Source organism: Amblyomma americanum, chromosome 7 (assembly GCF_052857255.1).
Source record: "Amblyomma americanum isolate KBUSLIRL-KWMA chromosome 7, ASM5285725v1, whole genome shotgun sequence".
Lineage (NCBI taxonomy): Eukaryota > Metazoa > Arthropoda > Arachnida > Ixodida > Ixodidae > Amblyomma > Amblyomma americanum.
In genome coordinates this window covers 146,463,345-146,481,390 of record NC_135503.1, presented here as the reverse complement: position 1 = coordinate 146,481,390, position 18,046 = coordinate 146,463,345, and the positions used below count along the sequence as shown (strand labels likewise).

The 18,046-nt window shown below is 47.2% G+C and overlaps 1 protein-coding gene across 2 annotated transcripts in view; it reads left to right on the top strand.

Moving 5' to 3' along the window:
* Positions 1-503: 503 nt before the first annotated feature.
* LOC144096661 (uncharacterized) overlaps positions 504-18,046 on the top strand; it is a 69,907-nt gene continuing 52,364 nt past the window's right edge. For both annotated transcript variants that reach the window (XM_077629493.1, XM_077629492.1), the window contains exons 1-5: positions 504-602; positions 7,087-7,201; positions 9,000-9,191; positions 14,589-14,789; positions 17,527-17,600. In XM_077629493.1, coding sequence (XP_077485619.1) covers positions 576-602; positions 7,087-7,201; positions 9,000-9,191; positions 14,589-14,789; positions 17,527-17,600 — 609 coding nt within the window. In that variant the 5' untranslated portion in view covers positions 504-575. The remainder of the gene's footprint in view (positions 603-7,086; positions 7,202-8,999; positions 9,192-14,588; positions 14,790-17,526; positions 17,601-18,046) is intronic.

Here is an 18,046-nt window from a genome sequence, read left to right as displayed (position 1 = left end):
CGCGTTGTTTTGTCCAGCTTTCTTGTGAATGTGTCTTATTTTGCGCTAACGTTTGTACATAGAACTATGCACCAACTAGCCCAGCAACAAGTGTTACTTGAGTATCATGTCATGTCATAATATACAGCGCCTAAGTTAAACATACAGAATATATCTAATTTACCATTGTTTCTTAGAATGTCAGATGAATTTTAAAGAATGCTCACGCAGGCATTGCGACTGCTTATGTTCCTCGACTAGCTGATCCTTCGTAGAGCGCGTTGTAGTTTTTATAAAGAATGGCAAAAGCTAGTGGGAATGGTTCATAAAGTAAACGTGCTCTATGTCGCCTGCGCAGACTAGCGTAGAACGTAAGAAATCTTCTTATCCCCCGACGATTGCCTTTCGGAGGTGGGATCAGTCATTGCTTGATTCGCCATCCACACTATCCTCCTTTTCTGATATGTTTTTCCCGCCTTTTCCGCAGACTACAGTTCGTGTGGCGTCAGCAACTTTCACCATTGGCGCAGTGGTCTCTATGAAGACGACGCTCACTCATATATGGCGGATTAGTAGCGGTTAACTCATGGCCGTGGATGGTAAAGATAAACCTGGACAATAAGGTATTAATATTATCGCTTCTCAGTCTATGCTTTGCGACAGAACTACCTGCTCTGCGGGCGCGCTCACTCTTATACTCAGCGCTGCTACGGTCCTCGCTTCACACCTCGTTCCTTTTCTTAGGCCTTCAGTCGTTTCGCATGCGCAACTCATATTTTTGTTCCGCTGTACCAGATGTATAGCTCGGTACACCTACCATGCGATTATTACTCACGCTGCGATCGATAATAGGTTAACCTCATAAAGCAGTACAGTGTTCCTGTAACCGAGCAACGTTGATCAAGACTGAAAGCTGGCGGAAAAAGTGCGGCATTTTTCATTAGTAAGCAATATTGACCCAGCCGGTAGCAGCACCTTTACCAGGTGACGCTAACGTGTCTTTGAAAAGCATACTCAGCATTAGACTGCTATTTTAATTTGACAGCAAGAGAAGCCTCATAGGGAAGGAGGCCTGTCCTCTGTCAGTTAATTCCCATTGGTTGAGAGGGGCGCGACTTCACGCACCGTGTTATGAGGAGAGGCGGCAGTCGGCAGCTGCGCTCGGCCAAGTGCTGTCGTACTAAGCTCTGCGTTGGCATGGAGCCAAAAGCAGGGTCCTTGCGCGCTTCGAATAATCTCCTTATACGGATAGGGAGGCCATACGTGTCCGTTGCATTTATGTATCACCTGGTGCATTGGCAGTACAGCAACAGTCGCAAGGAAGCTCTATGCAATCGCATTGTGACAGGTAACGATTACCAATTTTTCCCTTAATTTTTGGTCAAAAATCAGGTAACTAGAGGCTGGACTTTTCTGTTTTTATTCTTTGGAAATACGGCGTAATTTGTGCGTGTTTATTTCGGAACGCAGTCTTTCGGCCTTTTTTTCTCGGCGAATATCGCGTATGACTTTCCGTTTTTTTTTCGGTGAAATATATAATGTCTATGTGCGGTGGTTGAAAGTTCGGCAGAATTTATTTTGGACTTTGTCGTCATTAACAGACAAACAGTCGTATTAAGAGTTATATCCTTGCAGAACTAAGTTGTACGGTAACAATAAAAAAGGAAAAAAAAAACGTCGGTGTTAAGTGATTGGGCCGTGAGACAAAAACGTAAGTGGGCCAGCACCATAAGAGCAGCGCACTGACGGCAACAATGGAACTGCCACTTAGTCATCGAGGAACTCAGGACATGAAACTTCTGCGCCCTTTATGCAAAGTTTCGCTTTGACACTGGTTGCGGTTCTAAAGCTGTGAGCGTAATTACATGCAGTGGAAAAACCTACTTGATCAAGCGACGGCCCTAAGCCGGGGATAAGCCCTAGTAGACGGAGTATACGCCAGCCGAGAGCATTTAGCTTAGACCAGAGGCCGCCCGATCTTGCAGTGGAGTGTCTTAGTTCACGGATGCCCGCCTTAAAACTCACAAACACTGAGTCAAGGCACTAAATTTCAAATATATCGTTGTCTCACCGCGTGCCTGGCACAGAAGTTTTATCATTTTGAAGCGACAAGCTTCACTAGGCTCGTCAACACCGGGCTTCGCGCGAGCCACACTACAGATTTGCCACAGCTGCGCAGGCGCAAAACCGAGTGACGTCACGCGGAGCGCAGGTGGTCGCTGCTGCCGCCGCCGTCGTAGGCCACATTCTCACAGCCGGCCTCCTCTACGGCGCGGCGACGACGGAGCCGAAAACCGCGGCAGCAACGGAGCGGCGAGGTGTTCTAATCGAAATAGGCGCCGGAGACCGGCAATCCAGTTAGGGCGGGTGCTCGCTCTTCCCACGTTTCTCCCGCGTGGAAAAAGCAAACAAAAAACGGCGGTGGCGGAGTCTGAAGGAGATGCCAAAGGTGCGGTGAAAGTCGTCTGTCGTCTGCTTGCGCATTGCTTTGCTTGACTATTATCGCAGAACAAATCTGCGATCTCGCAAGCGGTGGCAAAAGTTAGAAGTCAGTTGAATAACTTTCCGCGACTCCACAGTTTTTACAACGAAACACCACGCGTACAGCCAAAAAGAAAAAAACATATTTATACGAATATAGCAAGCTACTATTAAAGCGCTGGGCGCACTGCAGTCACATTATTCTGGCCAATGTGAACGAAATTGAACATATGTAGGGGGTAATGAACTCTGTTATCAATACAGGAATGGTTTGTCAGAGCTTGCTAGATTGTTATTTATACTAACGTTCGAGAATTAGGCTAGCAAAACAGTTTGGAGAATATTTTACCAGTATAGGCTAATTGAAGCAATGAGGCCCTAAAAGCTAGCAACAAGTAAACGGGGTTTCAACGCAGCTTTCATCGCAGGAAGCGGCTAAAAGCCGTCAGCTCGGCGGGTTGGTGGCGGCCTTCGACACAGCGCTCGTGTCGTCGTGTTTGTTCCGTCCTCGTGTTTTTGCGCGCTGTTTTACCATGGATAGTAGTAACCAACTTTCTCAGCTTTCGGTACCTCTTCTTCCAAAGTTATTCCTATGATACGCTTGTTTATTACTCCGTTGCTTTCATCTCGCGTTTCTTGATCCTCTTTACTGTCTTTGCATTATTTTTATTTGAGTTTGTTTTTCTGCTCTTTATCTTATCTGCCCCGACACCTCTATCCTCCTTTTTGTCTTCTTCACCTGAATGGTTGTTCTTTTTATCAGCCATCCCCTTCTCTTCGGTTTAAACCTGGTAACAGGCTTCCCGTCCCCCAGTTCGTTAACGTCCCGATCTCCCTCTGTTCGACATAGTACACGAGCCGTGTTTTTTTTTAGTTTTTGTCTAAGTTAAGGTTCGTTCTTCGGGTTCCACAACAGGTGCCCCACCGTCCGAGGCGGTATAACAGACGAGATCAGGCAACACTTGACTGAAGGAAGGCAAACTGAATCTTTATGCAGGAATTCACATATTTACAACAGAATAAACGGCGAGCGATTACTTGGAACTGGCGAAGGGAAAGTTTTCCCTCCTTGGCATCGCCGAAGATGCAATGGATCGAAATCTAGTTCATAACAATTTTCCGGGCTCCGGAGCCTGGTTTTGAAACCTATGAGCCGGTCTTACATTTGATACCACACAATCACAACACACTAACACATGATTTGTATACAAACTGCATGGCATGGCTTGCAGGTTCCGCAAGGTTCAAACCCTTCTCCCTAAAATACTCAGCACGATACGAACATCAAAATTGCTTTTAAAAATGGCATTCCGGGAACAGGCCCTCGAAATGATTGGCTCACTAGGTTTACGTGCTACGCCCCATACTTCTACAGTATTACTCAAACTCTCTACCTTACCAAGTAAGAAGAGAAACACACGAAAATACATCAAAGACACTCTCACGTGTCGTCGGCTTCCTGAGAACCCGTGACCTGACGGCTCCCAGCATTACGGCAACTATCGATCTCAACCGAGCCGCAAGTAACAAACTACTCGTCTTCGTGCCGACTTTTGACAGGCGTCCCCCCAAAATCTGGAAAGCGGCTGCAGCCGGTCGTTGCGGTCTCCGAACGCGCGTCAGTATCCCTTTTGTAAATACACCTACGTTTCGTTAACCCGGCCCACTTCTCGAGAGCCGTTGGTATGCCCCGTCCTCGGGCTTCGGCGCCACCGCGGCTCAGCCGCGTCGTCTGCTCGCCGCGTCCGCACCTGACCGTACGCTACGCTTGTTTGTTCTCAGCATCGCGCGAGCGTCCAGACCCGTCTCGCCCGGCGGTGAGGACCCTTCAGACCTAGGTGGGGACCTCTGTGGGGTTCCGGGAAAAACGTCCCCCCTCCTTCCCTCCAGCTCTGTCTCTGTCTTGGCCGGTCAACGCTCGCCTGCATGTTGATCGGTAGCGCGAGAAATCCAAATACACAACAGTGGTGCTACTTGAGCGCAACAGATGCAAATTCGCTTATCGTATATCCCTCGCCCAATGAAAACACTAAACTCATCGAAGACTCGTTTACCTGGAACGCCTCGTATATTGCCAAATGAAATAAAACCGTCATCCGCTCTCAGTTCCTTGGCAGCGGGCGCTTTTCGGGGCGCAAGACACGTGCATCTAACGACGGAGAAAAGAAAAAAAAAGGGGGGGGGGGGGGGGGGGCTTCTTCTCATGTGCCCGGTGGTGGTGGTCGAAACTTTATTAGACACCGGGGAGTTTAGGACGCTCAGGTCCGTGGGCACCCGCACGGCCCCACTGCACTCAAACGTTCGTCCCGGAGGCGCATGACGCTGGCAGCCCGGCCTGTGGCGATGGCTTGCTTGACCGGGTACTGGGAGCCGCGCACCCACGCACCGCCGCCGCCGAATCCGCGACGCCGCCAGCGCCATCTCTCGCTCGCAGCAAGCAAGCCGTGGGTCATGTGAGGCGAGCTCGCGCTGTGACTGGCACGTTTTTGGTGGGGCGGAGCTCCGTCGCCGCCGCTCGACGGAAACGTAGAGCAGGGCCCAGCGGCACCGGCCGCCCGACTTGGGGGGGGGGGGGGGAACCGGTCCAAATTCGTCCCCCTCCGTCAGCTCCGGCGGCGACGGAGGTGACGGAGGAAGCGAAATCTAGCAGAACTTTTTGCTGGGCTAGTTGGTCTATTCTGACAATAGTGAAAACAGCGCTAAAGAAGAAGCCGGAAGGCGAAACGAGGAAGTGAGAGGAAAGAGAGCTGACTGAAAACTGAATTTAATGAGCGAAACTCGCGCAATATTTTGGCTCTTTGCATCGTGTGACGTTGACTGCATCTGACTATCTTTGCCACTGCCTTCCTATATATTGCGCGAGTTTCGCTCAATAAATTCAGTTGTCAGTCAGCGCTCTTTCCTGTCACTTCCTCGTTTCGCCTTCCGGCTTCTTCCTTAGCGCTGTTTTCACTATTGTCAGGAAGCGAAAAACCGGCTGTGAGATTGTGGCCGTAGCCACCCCGCGCCGACTCCGTCGTCTGACCGCGAAACCGAGTGGAGTGACGTCACGCGGTGCGCAGGCGGCCGTTGCTGCCGCAGCCGTCGTCGCTGCCGTGCGCTGCCTCCGTCGTCTGACCTTTCGCCATGGAAGGAGAAGACCCAGAAGTGGTAGCGTGGGAGTTGGCTCAAAAGCGGCGAAGATATGAAAAGTGCAAGGCTAGACAAGCGGCTGAAACGCCAGAATCACGAGAGGCACGCCTTGCTAAACGCTTTTCGCTTCGAGATATCCAGGCTTAATGCTTTAGCTAAGCCTCAGCCCAACTTTTTTTCCTGCGAGCTACTGTAACTGGTAGTGGATAGCAAGCTCGCTAGCTTTGTCATGCATCCATGAAAAATTTACCTTTGTCGGTGAAAACTGAATTTTAAGAAATACATTTATCGCGGTTTTTTGGTTCGAACAGATAGTCTAACCTCTAAATATAGCCCGACCATTTCAAGCGACTGTGCATCATTGTTGTCCAACTTCCACCGAGAGAAAAAAAAAACAGCAGTACTGTGTTCTGTATTTTGAACTCTGCTACTAATGCAAGCTCTTCATGCACCGACACAATCCGCTTTCAACTCTTTCTTATGTAAATCAAATTGTGAATACAGCAGTTCGGATCAGTAGTAAAAATTATCAGGCTACTTGACTTGTCTATACAAACTAACAGCCTTTAGGACGCCGTTTGGAGTGTTAAGGCGCGTTTATACTCCGACTTCCTCGGCGCGCGGGCGAGCGCCGGTGGATGTCAGTCACGTCAGGTTGGCGACGCCACTCCAGGCGAGCATTCGGCCCTCCTGCAGTCCAACGGCTCCGTCGCGGCGCAGCGGCTGCGCCAGGAGTAGCGCATGCGCAGATGATGCTCAGAACGTTCGACGCGCTATCTCTCGTAGATTTGCGAAGCAGCGCCGCCCCGACGAGAGGCGGAACCGGTACGGCCGGGCCGGCGGCGGCTGGCGAACTCGGCGTGATGTAGAGACATGCTCCAAGTCTCTGCCGGTGCGGTCAGAGTGTGCCGAAGCCGCCGAACGCGTCGGCAGTCAAGCGCAGTCGGAGTATCGAGGATATTACGTCAGAGTATAAACGCTCCTTTACAGCACCGACGTTTTGCTTGATAAGATTTTGCGTTATCTTGTTATGCTTGCTCTTCCTCTAAAATTATAGTATATTTTAGAAGGACTTGGTTGTAAGCCAGTTGGTAGGACATCGTGCGGACCAAAACCGCAAGACAGGACGGGACTGAGGTAGGCGATAACACAGGGCGGTATATGATGCAGAACAAACTTGTACAAATGTAATGTATTTATTTGTATGTCTGCTCGGTATGTCGTATTTTTTTCCGTTCAGTCGGTTGCAGCCTGTTCAACTGAGTTGTGTTCGCGTGTTTTCATTGCTGTTCCCGCAATCTTCGCGCACACAAACCTGTTTTTAAGAACAAATAAGAAACCTCGAAAACATCACTTGTTAGCAGTGGGTTTTCGTTTGCCTGGCATATCATTTCTACATTCCAAGCAACTACGCTGAAAACAAAGAGTGCAATGAATTCTACGGGACCTCACCTCTTATATCGTGATGTGCGGCTACTGTTTTCTATACTATAGTGGCTCTGCGGCGGAAGCATAATAGCAAAGAACTGGGTGTTGACAGCTGCGCATTGCATGCATCCCCGATCGGAGGTAAAGTACTTCGCTCCAGAGGAACTGCACCTGTCAGAAGGTAAGCTGAATATCAAACCATTCATTGCTTCAGCGCGTTCAGTACAATCTTTCTTAACGCCAGGGCAGCAAACTTCTTCTCACTGTTAATTCTGCGAACCTTTTCTCAAAAAAGCTGTCTTTGGCTTTATTATGGCGCACGGTAAAAAAAAAAAAAAAACGAGCTCAAGCACACCAAATAATAAGTTCAAGCTTTAAAAAAATGCAAACTGGAGGAACATCAGGACATTGATTTGGAAAATTTCGAGAGTATAGGTCTTGCAGAATTCTCCCCTACAATTTAAATAGGGCCTTCAAAAATTGTCGCATAATTTAAAGAAATTAACCAACATTTCGACATGCCGCTACATTCCTTCTCAATCTATCTTCTAATGTGAATTCGTTTCCTCTGCTTGGTGGTAGTGCCCATCAAGATTTCATCATCTACTGAGCGTCTCTGTCTGCTGTTCAGGAACTCGTTTTCAGATAAGCTCCCTCAAATTTTCTACGTCGAGCAGTTGCAATTCTTCTATTATGCCCTCTTTTCGGAAGACTAAGTGCCTGCCAAAAATTCGCTTTGAGCTCAAAGCGGGAAATTGACTGCCTAAGGGCTTTTGTATCGTAAATATATGGTGTTCTGAAATCTACAGAAAGCGGTGGCATAATTTTTCGTATTGTTTTACTCGTTTCCGGTGAACTACTTTATTTTATCCTTTCCCAGTAATGCGTATAGAATAGTTGCCAATGGCACGAATGCCCACGAAGAGCATTAATTTGTCAGCTTGTTCATGTGAGCGCTGTGAATGAAATAAATGACTGCAAGAACTACATGACCTGCGCTAACACACGCATAGGGGAGAGTTGGTAAAATGCAACACAAATATTCTAATCGTCCCCTAACTTTTAATAATGACAGCTACCGGTAAAACTCAATTTAACGAACGCAACAACAGCCGCGAATTATTTCGTTAAATCGAGAATTTCGTAAAATGGATGAAGGCTTTCTTCGGCCCAAACAACTCTAAAATCGTAACGTAGCGGCACCCAAAAGCTACCGCTGAATAGTATTTGCCTGCTGCTCAAGTAATTCCTTCCTAAGCACCCGATGCGCATAAATTTCCAAACTTTGCGGAAACAAACCTAAAAACCAGTTGTAATAAATAAATAGTTACGCTAATCTAGGACGCCAGGCCACTTGAGCTGCGCAGTTTTTAAAAATCTGGCGCTGAGAATTTGACGCGTTTTGGCCTTTTCTCGTTCACCAAGGCTATCTTCTCAATTTGCTTCTGCTAAAAAAGGCCAGCTTAGCCAATCTTATCCTCAATTGTAGTGGGCATACGGCGGGTTTTTTTAGCCTAATTTTGCAGAGATGTAATAGCACACTTAAGGACTAGATAACTGAACGCGAAGTGACAAAATGTCGCATTCTGCCCCACTCTGCCCTGCGATAAATGTCTTAATTCTACAATGTCTACGACTGCCTACGAAGAATCTCAGAATTCTTATAATTCACGCGTTTTCAAAGATACCCAAAACGAAGACGATCCACAGCGCATTGGGCGTACATTGAGTTTGCATGTCTAGAAACTGTAAGCTGACTTCAAGATTACGATGGCTGCCTTGGAAGCCAGCATTTCAGACGATAACCACACTTGATTGCCAAAGAGCTCACAGATAAATGACAGTAGTCTTGTAAGGAATACGTGCGGACGTATTTTGTGGACAATAACTGATCTCAGATAAGGTCACGTAGACGTGCCTCTTTATATTAACCTCGGGAAGTAAAGATTTTAATGCGTGTGTACGGTCTATGTTTTCAGGTTTGCTGACAACGAAGGAAAAAGAAAGCTTAGAAACCGGAATACAGCCAAAGAAACTAGCGGTTAAACGCATCGTGGTGCACGAGGGCTACAACCACAAGCCATTCCTACATGACATCGCTCTTCTAGAGCTGGAAGAAGAAATTGTCTACGAAAAATATATCCGCCCCATCTGCCTTCCGCCAGCCAGAGGTGAGGTTCAGATGAAGCAGTTTGCTGAAGTCCATTTATTATTCCCCCACACGCTATTTATATGAATCAAGAACTCGTGCTACCACCTTGACGTTCGTGTTGTGATACACAAAGTTCTACTTTAAAGGCTACTCGTATAGAAATTTGACAAAATGCTAAAGTTATTGCATCGGGACGCACATACAGATGTATAAATGGCTTACTCCGGAATTATTAGAATAGCCGATGGTCATCGGTATAGCGTTATATAAGCGAAATATGTTTATTGCCCACCTCCGATCAATGAATAGGAATGAAGACCTTGTTGTGCCTTATAAACATGTTACGACCTAAGCAGGCGTCGTGGTCACAAGCCCAAGATAGGCCTACAGGTCCTGCAACAAGTCCAGGGGAGCTAAGGATTTTATTTAGGGATTAATGGGGCCATACGGCAGTGATATTCAAACATTAAGGTGCCACTTTGGGCAAGCTCTAATGATATTGTTATACTGCAAACAGAGTGTCTACAAGGATGATAAGAGACGACACAAAAGGACAGCTTGAGCTGCGTTTTTTTCATACTCTTTGTAACCTCCCCACCTTCCATAAGTGGTCAACCTCCCTAGAGGGAAAATGAGAATGACTGGAATCATGAAGATATTATTTTAATGTAATAGCCTCGTCGGGGAAAGAACCCGGTTGTCCAACGTCGAATGCCATAAAATTCGCTCATTAGACAAAGAGGGGTGTTACAAAATGAGATCACGTGACATGGCCGAGTGAGGCGACGAGTTCGGCTCCAGTTTTGCAGGTGCACTAGGTTTTGTGCGACGAGTCAAGACCGCCCCGCGTATCAGGTTGTAATTAACGCAGAATCAGCGCCGCGTGCGTCTACTGTAGCAGAAATTACCGCATGCGCAGAGGGCGACCGCGGAGGTATGTAGCTTACGATGGATTATAGGCGGCTGCAGAGGCTCAGTTTATGCGGCGAGCATCAATGATGGAGGATGTGAAGCAGGCCAAGTGGACTTAAAACTTTAATGTTATTGCGTTCTCAAGCTATAATGTAATATAGTGTCCAATACTGTTTCTTTTTTCTGCAAGGGCCCGGTCTTCTAGTCACTTTTTATCTTGATAGCATTTTGAATTTCGAGCTAGTACTACGCAGCATGGCGAAGGATGAAACATGAGACGGGGCTGGAGAGAGGGGATCCATGGTTTTTAAAGAGATTTGTGCTTCCAGTGCAAAATCTGCCCTTTCGGCCTCAATAAGCTGGTATGAAGCGCACGTACCATTTTATTAGTGTTTATAATGTATGTCATGACGGAAGTACTTTGTTATGCTTCACATTCTGGTGTCATTTATGTGGGTTTCTGAAAACTGCTGCATCTCAGCGTTCCGGGCTGACGTCGCCCCTGTAGCTCGGACCACACCTGCTGTCGTGCAGAATATGCGCACCACCAGGTACAAGTTACCTTATAAAAAGTTTACTCGGGACCTCGAAAACTGGCGGTCTTTGTCGGAGGCGCTCCAATCTAGTCGGCCGTGGTTCTAGTTGTGGCCCGGTGTCGAAGTTTGCTAGAAACGGGGTGCCCGTAAAGCATGCGTCTAAGCTGTACGTCCTGTAGGCACCTCACAAAGTAAAGATAATACGAAGGCGGACACAGAACTGAAGGTTAAAGCGATATAATTTTGAGGTGCAGAGGGTCGTAACAGGCAAAAACTTAAAAATCAGGTAAAGAAAATAAAACCCCAGGCCATAAGGACGGATCAAAGCGATAAGACCGTAAAGGCACGAAAGGGAATAAAACAAAAACGATAAAAACCGTCTACAACGACTGCGTACGTCATTGTTTTGCGCGCGATTTTCTTTCAATATGCAATACGAGCTAGCCCGACACTTTACTCTTGTGGCTCTGCGCGGCGCGCTTTCATTACTGACAACTAAAGGGCGAGGGTTCGAAATTTAATCAAACCTATACTTTCCATGTGTGTTCGATTTGCTCGAGTTTTCGCGAGGTGTGGACGGACGGAGGGACAAGCATATGCGGATAGAGCTGGGAATGCAGCGGTTAAATGCATTCCTGCACTAGAACATCCATCCCGCGGTATTCGACCTATCACCAGGGTAAAAAAAAAAATGCTAGAGAATGATTCGTATACTGTGCGAAAGCACGGTGTATCCAAATATGCAGAATTGCTCTTTGCCTATACTTAATATTCATCGACCCTTGTAGTCCTCATACCGCTCCTGGCGCTGTGGTGCGGAGGTTGAGCGGTGAGCCACTGCATGAGATGGCAGGTACTGCCACCGGTGGCATTTTTGTAATGCAGGTTATTCTCGGACAGACAAACGCTAGACAATTTTGCTACGCTCTGAAGCGCCAGATTAGTGCGTTCGCACCAAAATAATCCTCGCGTTTCTCAGTGCCTTGGATCGCTCGGCCGTCACCGCAACTCGACACCCTTTGCTGACACTGGTTGTCTCTCGTGCTATTCATCCGCCTTCTTTTTAATCTCTCATCCGTTGGCGGACTGTTCGTTTTGAAGAGAAGTGGTTTATGGAGGCGGCTCTGATCGAAATCCTCGACCGTTGCCAGAGAAGTCGTGCACCCTGGCGGGGTCTAAGAATAAAAGCTGATGAAGGTAGTGGTCGACCCGGGAGCAAAAGGACTTGGCCAATACACAAGAACGACTCGCATGAATCTGCCGACCCGATGATGTGCTGCGCCTATCCTGCAAAACATTTTGGGCTTACACGTGCTCTTGGCGACGAGATTTACTTCATAATCATCATCATTACCATCATCCTGATCATCAGCCTTACTAAGCCTACTGCAGTGCAATGGCCTCTCCTATATCCCTTCAATTAACCCCGTCCTTTGCGAGCTGCGGCCACCCTATCTCCGGAAATTTCTTAATCTCACCCGCACACCTAACCTTCTGCCGCCTCCTGCTACGCTCATCTTGTAAATGGACTAAAAATATTTTTAATGGACACGGTGCTTTCTTTATGACTCGCACTAATATTTTCTTCTGCACAAAAGGTATGTCGATGAACTTTGCATTATTTATTAGATGAATTTGTGAAGAATCAAAGATCAGATGTTTGCGGTTATAGCTTTTATTTGTTTAAGAGAAAGACGTCCTAAGTAAGAAAAAAACGAAAGGTTTCGCACGGAACCTAAAGAAAAAGAATAAAATTTAAAATTCGACAATAACAGCTATACAAGCTATACAGCAAGCGTAAAAGCCTTCTGAGCTTTTAGGCATAGGCTCGCGATATATTGCGAGGTATTCGTAAATACATTTATCCAGACCAGCAGTGCGTGCAATACTTTTACGCTTGGAGATAGCTTTTGTACGCAAAAATATTTAAATATTTATTGTTCTCATTCACATAGAAACAATAAGCAAGATTTCGATTAGCCACCCACTGCAATATGTCTCAAACTGCTCACCAGGTCTGTCCGTTCAGTTCGCCAAAGCGAGGCTCTTCAAGAACACTTGAATATATTTACCTTGAAATTAAGAAAGCCTCTTGTTTGCCCCAAACATATGCGAGTCAAAGTTCCGTTGGAAAGCATTTGGCTGTCATGAAGGAGCCAATATTAATTTGGAGGACTCGTTTCCGAAACCAACATATGCCAAGCATGGGATTTTGCTGCACTCATCAGCTAAGCACATCGCATGGATGCGAAAAGAGGACCGGCCAGCGCATTCACACAAGACGCCTGGGAAATATAGCACTGCCAAGCAGAAAGGAAAACAGATCTGCTAATCAAAGCGCACAGCCCAGTTTGGTTCAGAGCGAGAAAACGTGCATCCGGTGAGAGGGCACTGCCGACCGGGCCGTTGATACACGCGGCATAAGAGCAGAGGGGCGGCTTTACATGGTGTCAGTCAAAGCAACACTAAAAGGCGCGCATCTCTTCTGCGCAGTTTGCGCTTAAGTGTTAAGACCATATCTGGAAGGGATACTAAAGGTCTTCCTTGGGGGTTTGACGCGATAGGGTTAATGGGTTAGCACCCCTATATGCACAATCGGTCAATGTCTACTTTACACTCCTATATTCCTGGGCGTTCCTATACTACTCATGGCGGAGCGGTGTTGTGGTTAAGCGATGCGTCACTGCTTCGATATGGCAGGTGAGGCCGCAGGTTGCGCCTGTGAGACCCATATTGCTCTTCCCGAACAACCTCTCCTGATCAATCATTAATTTGCACCTACCATTGTGGGCAGGTTGTGTTGCCGTCACAAGGCCACGTAGGTGGCCCACCTATGTTTCTCCTCTGGGAAGGTTTTTATGGATTTTTGGATCAAAACCAAAGGTGCCTACGCCGACACTGGCTTTTCATTGACGCTGGACCTCTAAGTTATCATGTTAAAAGTGGTACAAGAGGTTCTAGTAAGATAACTGCGCAATCCGTCGAAGTCCTTTACTCGCATTTTAATTTAAGCAACTTAAAGATAAAACCACCGTCTGCGCGCTGCTGCCACCGGCGCTACCTGTAGCGCTTCGGTGATCTGGAGTCCTAAAGCCAAGATCATTAAAGGCCTTGATGATCCTGAATTGAGCGTCAAAAATCTAAATATAACAGGTCTCGCTGCAAAAAAAAAAATGAAATCGCGACAACTGTCACGCTGCTAACTGGCACAAAAAAGACAGATTTAGTCGCAATAGCATCGTCGGGTGTCGCCATGTTAATTGGAAAACAAAATTTGACAAGTGGATGTGAAGGGATTAGGTGATGCCGATGTTTGTGCGGATTCTCACAGCGGACGTTGCAGAAATTTGAAACCATCGAATTCAGCGCAGCCTTTCCTGGCGTCGATACGAAACTTACATGTTTCATATCAACTACGGCCTCCCTCAACCCTAGTTCCCCAGAGATGCTGATCATGCAAGCGTTGATACCTGGTTTGGTGCTGCAGATTAAAAAAAAAATATGTTCAATTACCTCCTAGAACTTACAGAACGCTTGAGGTAAATTAGCATCCTGGACATATTTCCATTTTTTCGTGCGCGTTTTAAGACTACATTTTCTTGTTTTGGGCAGTAATAAACTTCCTCTTGAATTAAGAAGGAAACCCTTTTTAGATTTCATTTTTCAGCCATTGATGCAGCTACGTAGTTACATTCTATTCATTCAGGCATTCGGGCGTGCGCCTGTACCGCCGAGCTTCCAGTCCGGTGTTTATCAAGGCACGCAATGGAGCCATAATCGCATGACCGAATATGGCGGCGTCCTGTATATCGCTCTAGTAGTCGTCTCTAGAATGCCGTGGTATCTATGGATAATCGCTTGGAATGCATTCCTGCATGAGTTAGTTCAAAACGACCCGTGTGTGGGGCTGCAAATATTTTGATAAAGTAAGACGTCTAACGACCCGCTTCTGTTATTGCTTACTGCAGGACATTTTGGAGCTGATTTGACATTCTACAAGCCCAGCGAGACAGCCATTGTCGCTGGCTGGGGTGCTATAGACAGAAACGCGATGACGCGCTCGGGCGACCTTAAACAGCTCGAAACGCAAATAGGCTTCAAAGCCGAATGTCAGAGAAAAGGCACGTACTACTACTCCCAGTACATGATGTGCGCCAAATCCAAAAAAGGTAAGCGACTGCGCCATTGCATTCTGTCTCTATATTGCAGCGTTTCCTAGCGTTTTTCTTTGCGCCCTTGCCTTTTGTACAACGTTTTCACTAAAAATTCCTCTGCTGTTTCTGAGCACAATATTTTCTGCCCGAACAATTGAACCACTCCTTTTAGAGACCGTAATAAACACACCTTAAAAAAATTATTTTCTTTTTCTATTTTAGTTATTTTTCTGAACTTTTTTCTCCATTAGTTGTTTTGATGTGTGATAACCTTTCATATGGTGAAAAAAAGCATTAAGAGACGGCAGGTGAAGAAGGGTATATTAAAAATGCCCATTATTTTCCGACCCCTCCTGCAAATGTAACCTCTAACAAAGGCGCTTTTCTGCGCTGTACAGCAAATGTCTATATTTGACAAAAGCTTCATTTGATGGCGATAAGAGGCATATCTATGAGCGTGCTCTTGAAAGGAATTAATTTAATAAGAAAACTAAATTACGCTTACACCCAGCACTGTGCAGATGATCACAGCTAGTTTACGTGCACTGCATTTGCTTTGAGTGCTGCAGCCAGGCATTAATAGTGACGGCTGTTTTTCTGTTTCGGGAAGGTTCAAAAGTGTGCTTTATGGTGTGAGAAATATGTTACCACCGACTAGACCATCTTGTCACGCAGCCCGTTATGATGTCACTGTCCCGAAGCAACGTTCGTTCGCCATCCAAACTTCTAACTGAACCCTCACACGCACGTGCAGCATTTGGAGTGCGACGTCCTGCCTCTGCTGCCTCCATGGGCCGCCCCTCAACGTGATTGAAGGGCCCCGTAGCAGCTGACGGCTGTAATCTTAACTGCAGCAGCTGGTACTGCGTAGGCGTACAAGATTCCGCGGCTTGCAGTCATTTCATGATATTACCTTGAGTATGTTACCATTAAGGAAGGCGGCGTTAAAGCGGTCAGGAGGATATTATTCATTGTGAAAAAAAATCTGATATGCGAACATAGAGACGTGGGGGCAAAGTCACTGCGGGTGTGGATATGAGAGCTAAAATGTCCGAAGTGTTGTACGCGGTTCTCCGCAGTAGCAGGAAAAATGCCAACGCCAGTGATGAATCCACGGTTATTCACGAATTCGGCATCTGCTAAGTAATTAAAAATAAACTAAATAACGCCTCGCCTGTAATGTAAAAGAGAAAAGCGGGTGATGAGGACCATGTACCTGCAGATTTGTTGAAGAATGGTCAGGACCCGTGACCTTCAAGGTCGTTGGTTCGGATCTCACCCACGGCATGTGGTTTTTTTTTCTGTTTTCTAATCAATTACTTTTCAGCGATAGTGACACCAATATTTCCCATTGATAGGCATCACCAACGTAAAAAAAAAAGATTGAAATATCCTCTATGCTTTGCTTGGCTACGGTGGATGTAGAATTACTTCATATTAATAACAAAGAAGTTGGCTTGTGGCAGCAGGCACTGGCTATGTGAACGGCACGGTCACGTGACGACGGACGCTACGTGTTCACAACGCCAATGACGACTACTGCTGTGCTGATTAAGGCAACCTCGGCTTTAACGGGCGGCTCTTTCATAATGTTGCAACCTTAATTTGAGGTAGTAACTTCTGTTGTTGCGCAAACCGAACCTACGGCCACAGAAGTTTTCCACATATGCACAAAACTACTGCTAAACGCCTCCTCAAGAGGCCGCGAATGCCAGCGTTAGCATCGTTGGTGGATGGCGAGTTAACTTGTGCGTTTAACGGTGCCACTTGCTGCGTCATCGCTCGCTTCAGCGAGGCGAGAGCGAGCATCCCTTCCCAACGAGGCGTGAGAAGGAAAACTCTACAGCGGCGGATGCGGAGAGAGGGGCGCAGCGGCGCCCCCAGCGGGCGGGGAAAGTGAAGGGAAAGAGCCACAAAAAGCGAACGCGCGGCATTGGATGATCCTACATGGCGCGCCTAGCAACGCAAAATGTGTTTAAGGGAACAAATACGAAAACGCAAAAAAGTGGCAGTGTTTTAACGCAGTTAAACTGAGTAGACGCGCCAATGCATGCGTTCATTCTTCGCCTCTTCTTTCTGGCATCTTCATGTGGGTGGTGGTGGTGAAAACATTTATGTATCATAGAGAATGTGTGGGGGGTCGTGAGCTTAAGGGTCACGCCCTTACAACCGCTGGGTGGATGCCTAGTCAGGCACCCCACTGGCGGTTGCCGCAGCCCGGGTGCGCTGCGTAAGGCCCTTCGGGCCTCGAGGGTGCAGCAGCCGGACAGGGTCGCCTCACAGCCCTTTCGGATGGGGTTTGGGATAGAGCACGCAACCGCGCTTATCGCTCTTCATCTCCCCGCCCTCTCTCCACTCGGCTGCAGCTAGCGCGACGCCCTCCTCCCACTAGCTACAGCTGGCGTGACGCTCCTCTGCGCTTACCCGTACTTGCTCCCAGTAGCTTTCGGTTGCGCGACGGTTCTACGAAGTATGCCGAGTTTACACGAGTAAGTCCGAGGCTTCGGACAAGATTCTTGGTCGAGTTTGACCCTGCTAAGTAGTGCTTTCGAACTAAAACGTCATGCTCGGCCCATTAAGCCAGCCAAAGGAAAACAAACAGTAGGTACAACAGAATCTAAAGTATAAAATCACGTGCCAGTCATAAATGGCAGGCAAAGTAAGGCTAATTCTAGACACGATTCTAAATGTACGTTCCGCTTACGCAGTTCGTCGCGGTTGACCATCTGTCATTGCTTTCTGTCTTGGTCAGGTGAAGCGTGCGCAGGTGACAGCGGCGGGCCGCTCATGAAAGGCGTGCCCGGTGAGGAGACCGTATGGACGGAGGTGGGTAGCCTCATTTGCACGATTTATAAAGGGGCGCTTGAGCGAAGGTGCCCTTTTCCCTTTTGCTGGGACTCAGTCGTCAGCGCCTCAAGCATTCTCAGAGCCATAGATGCTTCCGACACTGAGCCAGTCAAGTGATACCACGCTGCTCTTGAATGCTTCCTCCTAAAGCTGGTTTTACGATGGGCTATAGCCCATAGAAAAATGAACCGTGGGCGGCTTTAAGTAATTGGCTACAGGCATAGGTAAATAACAATAAACCTTTCCTAAGGTCGTCTAGCTGTAGCTGTAGTTTGAGGTCGATATGCTTCTCTATACACAGCTAAAATATTTGCATGGTACCGCCGAACATAAAGCTCTAGTGGCATAGATTTTTCAACAGTTGGCAATAAGCACCTCTCTTGGCGTGTGTAGGCGAATATAAAAAGCATAGACGAACACAGCTG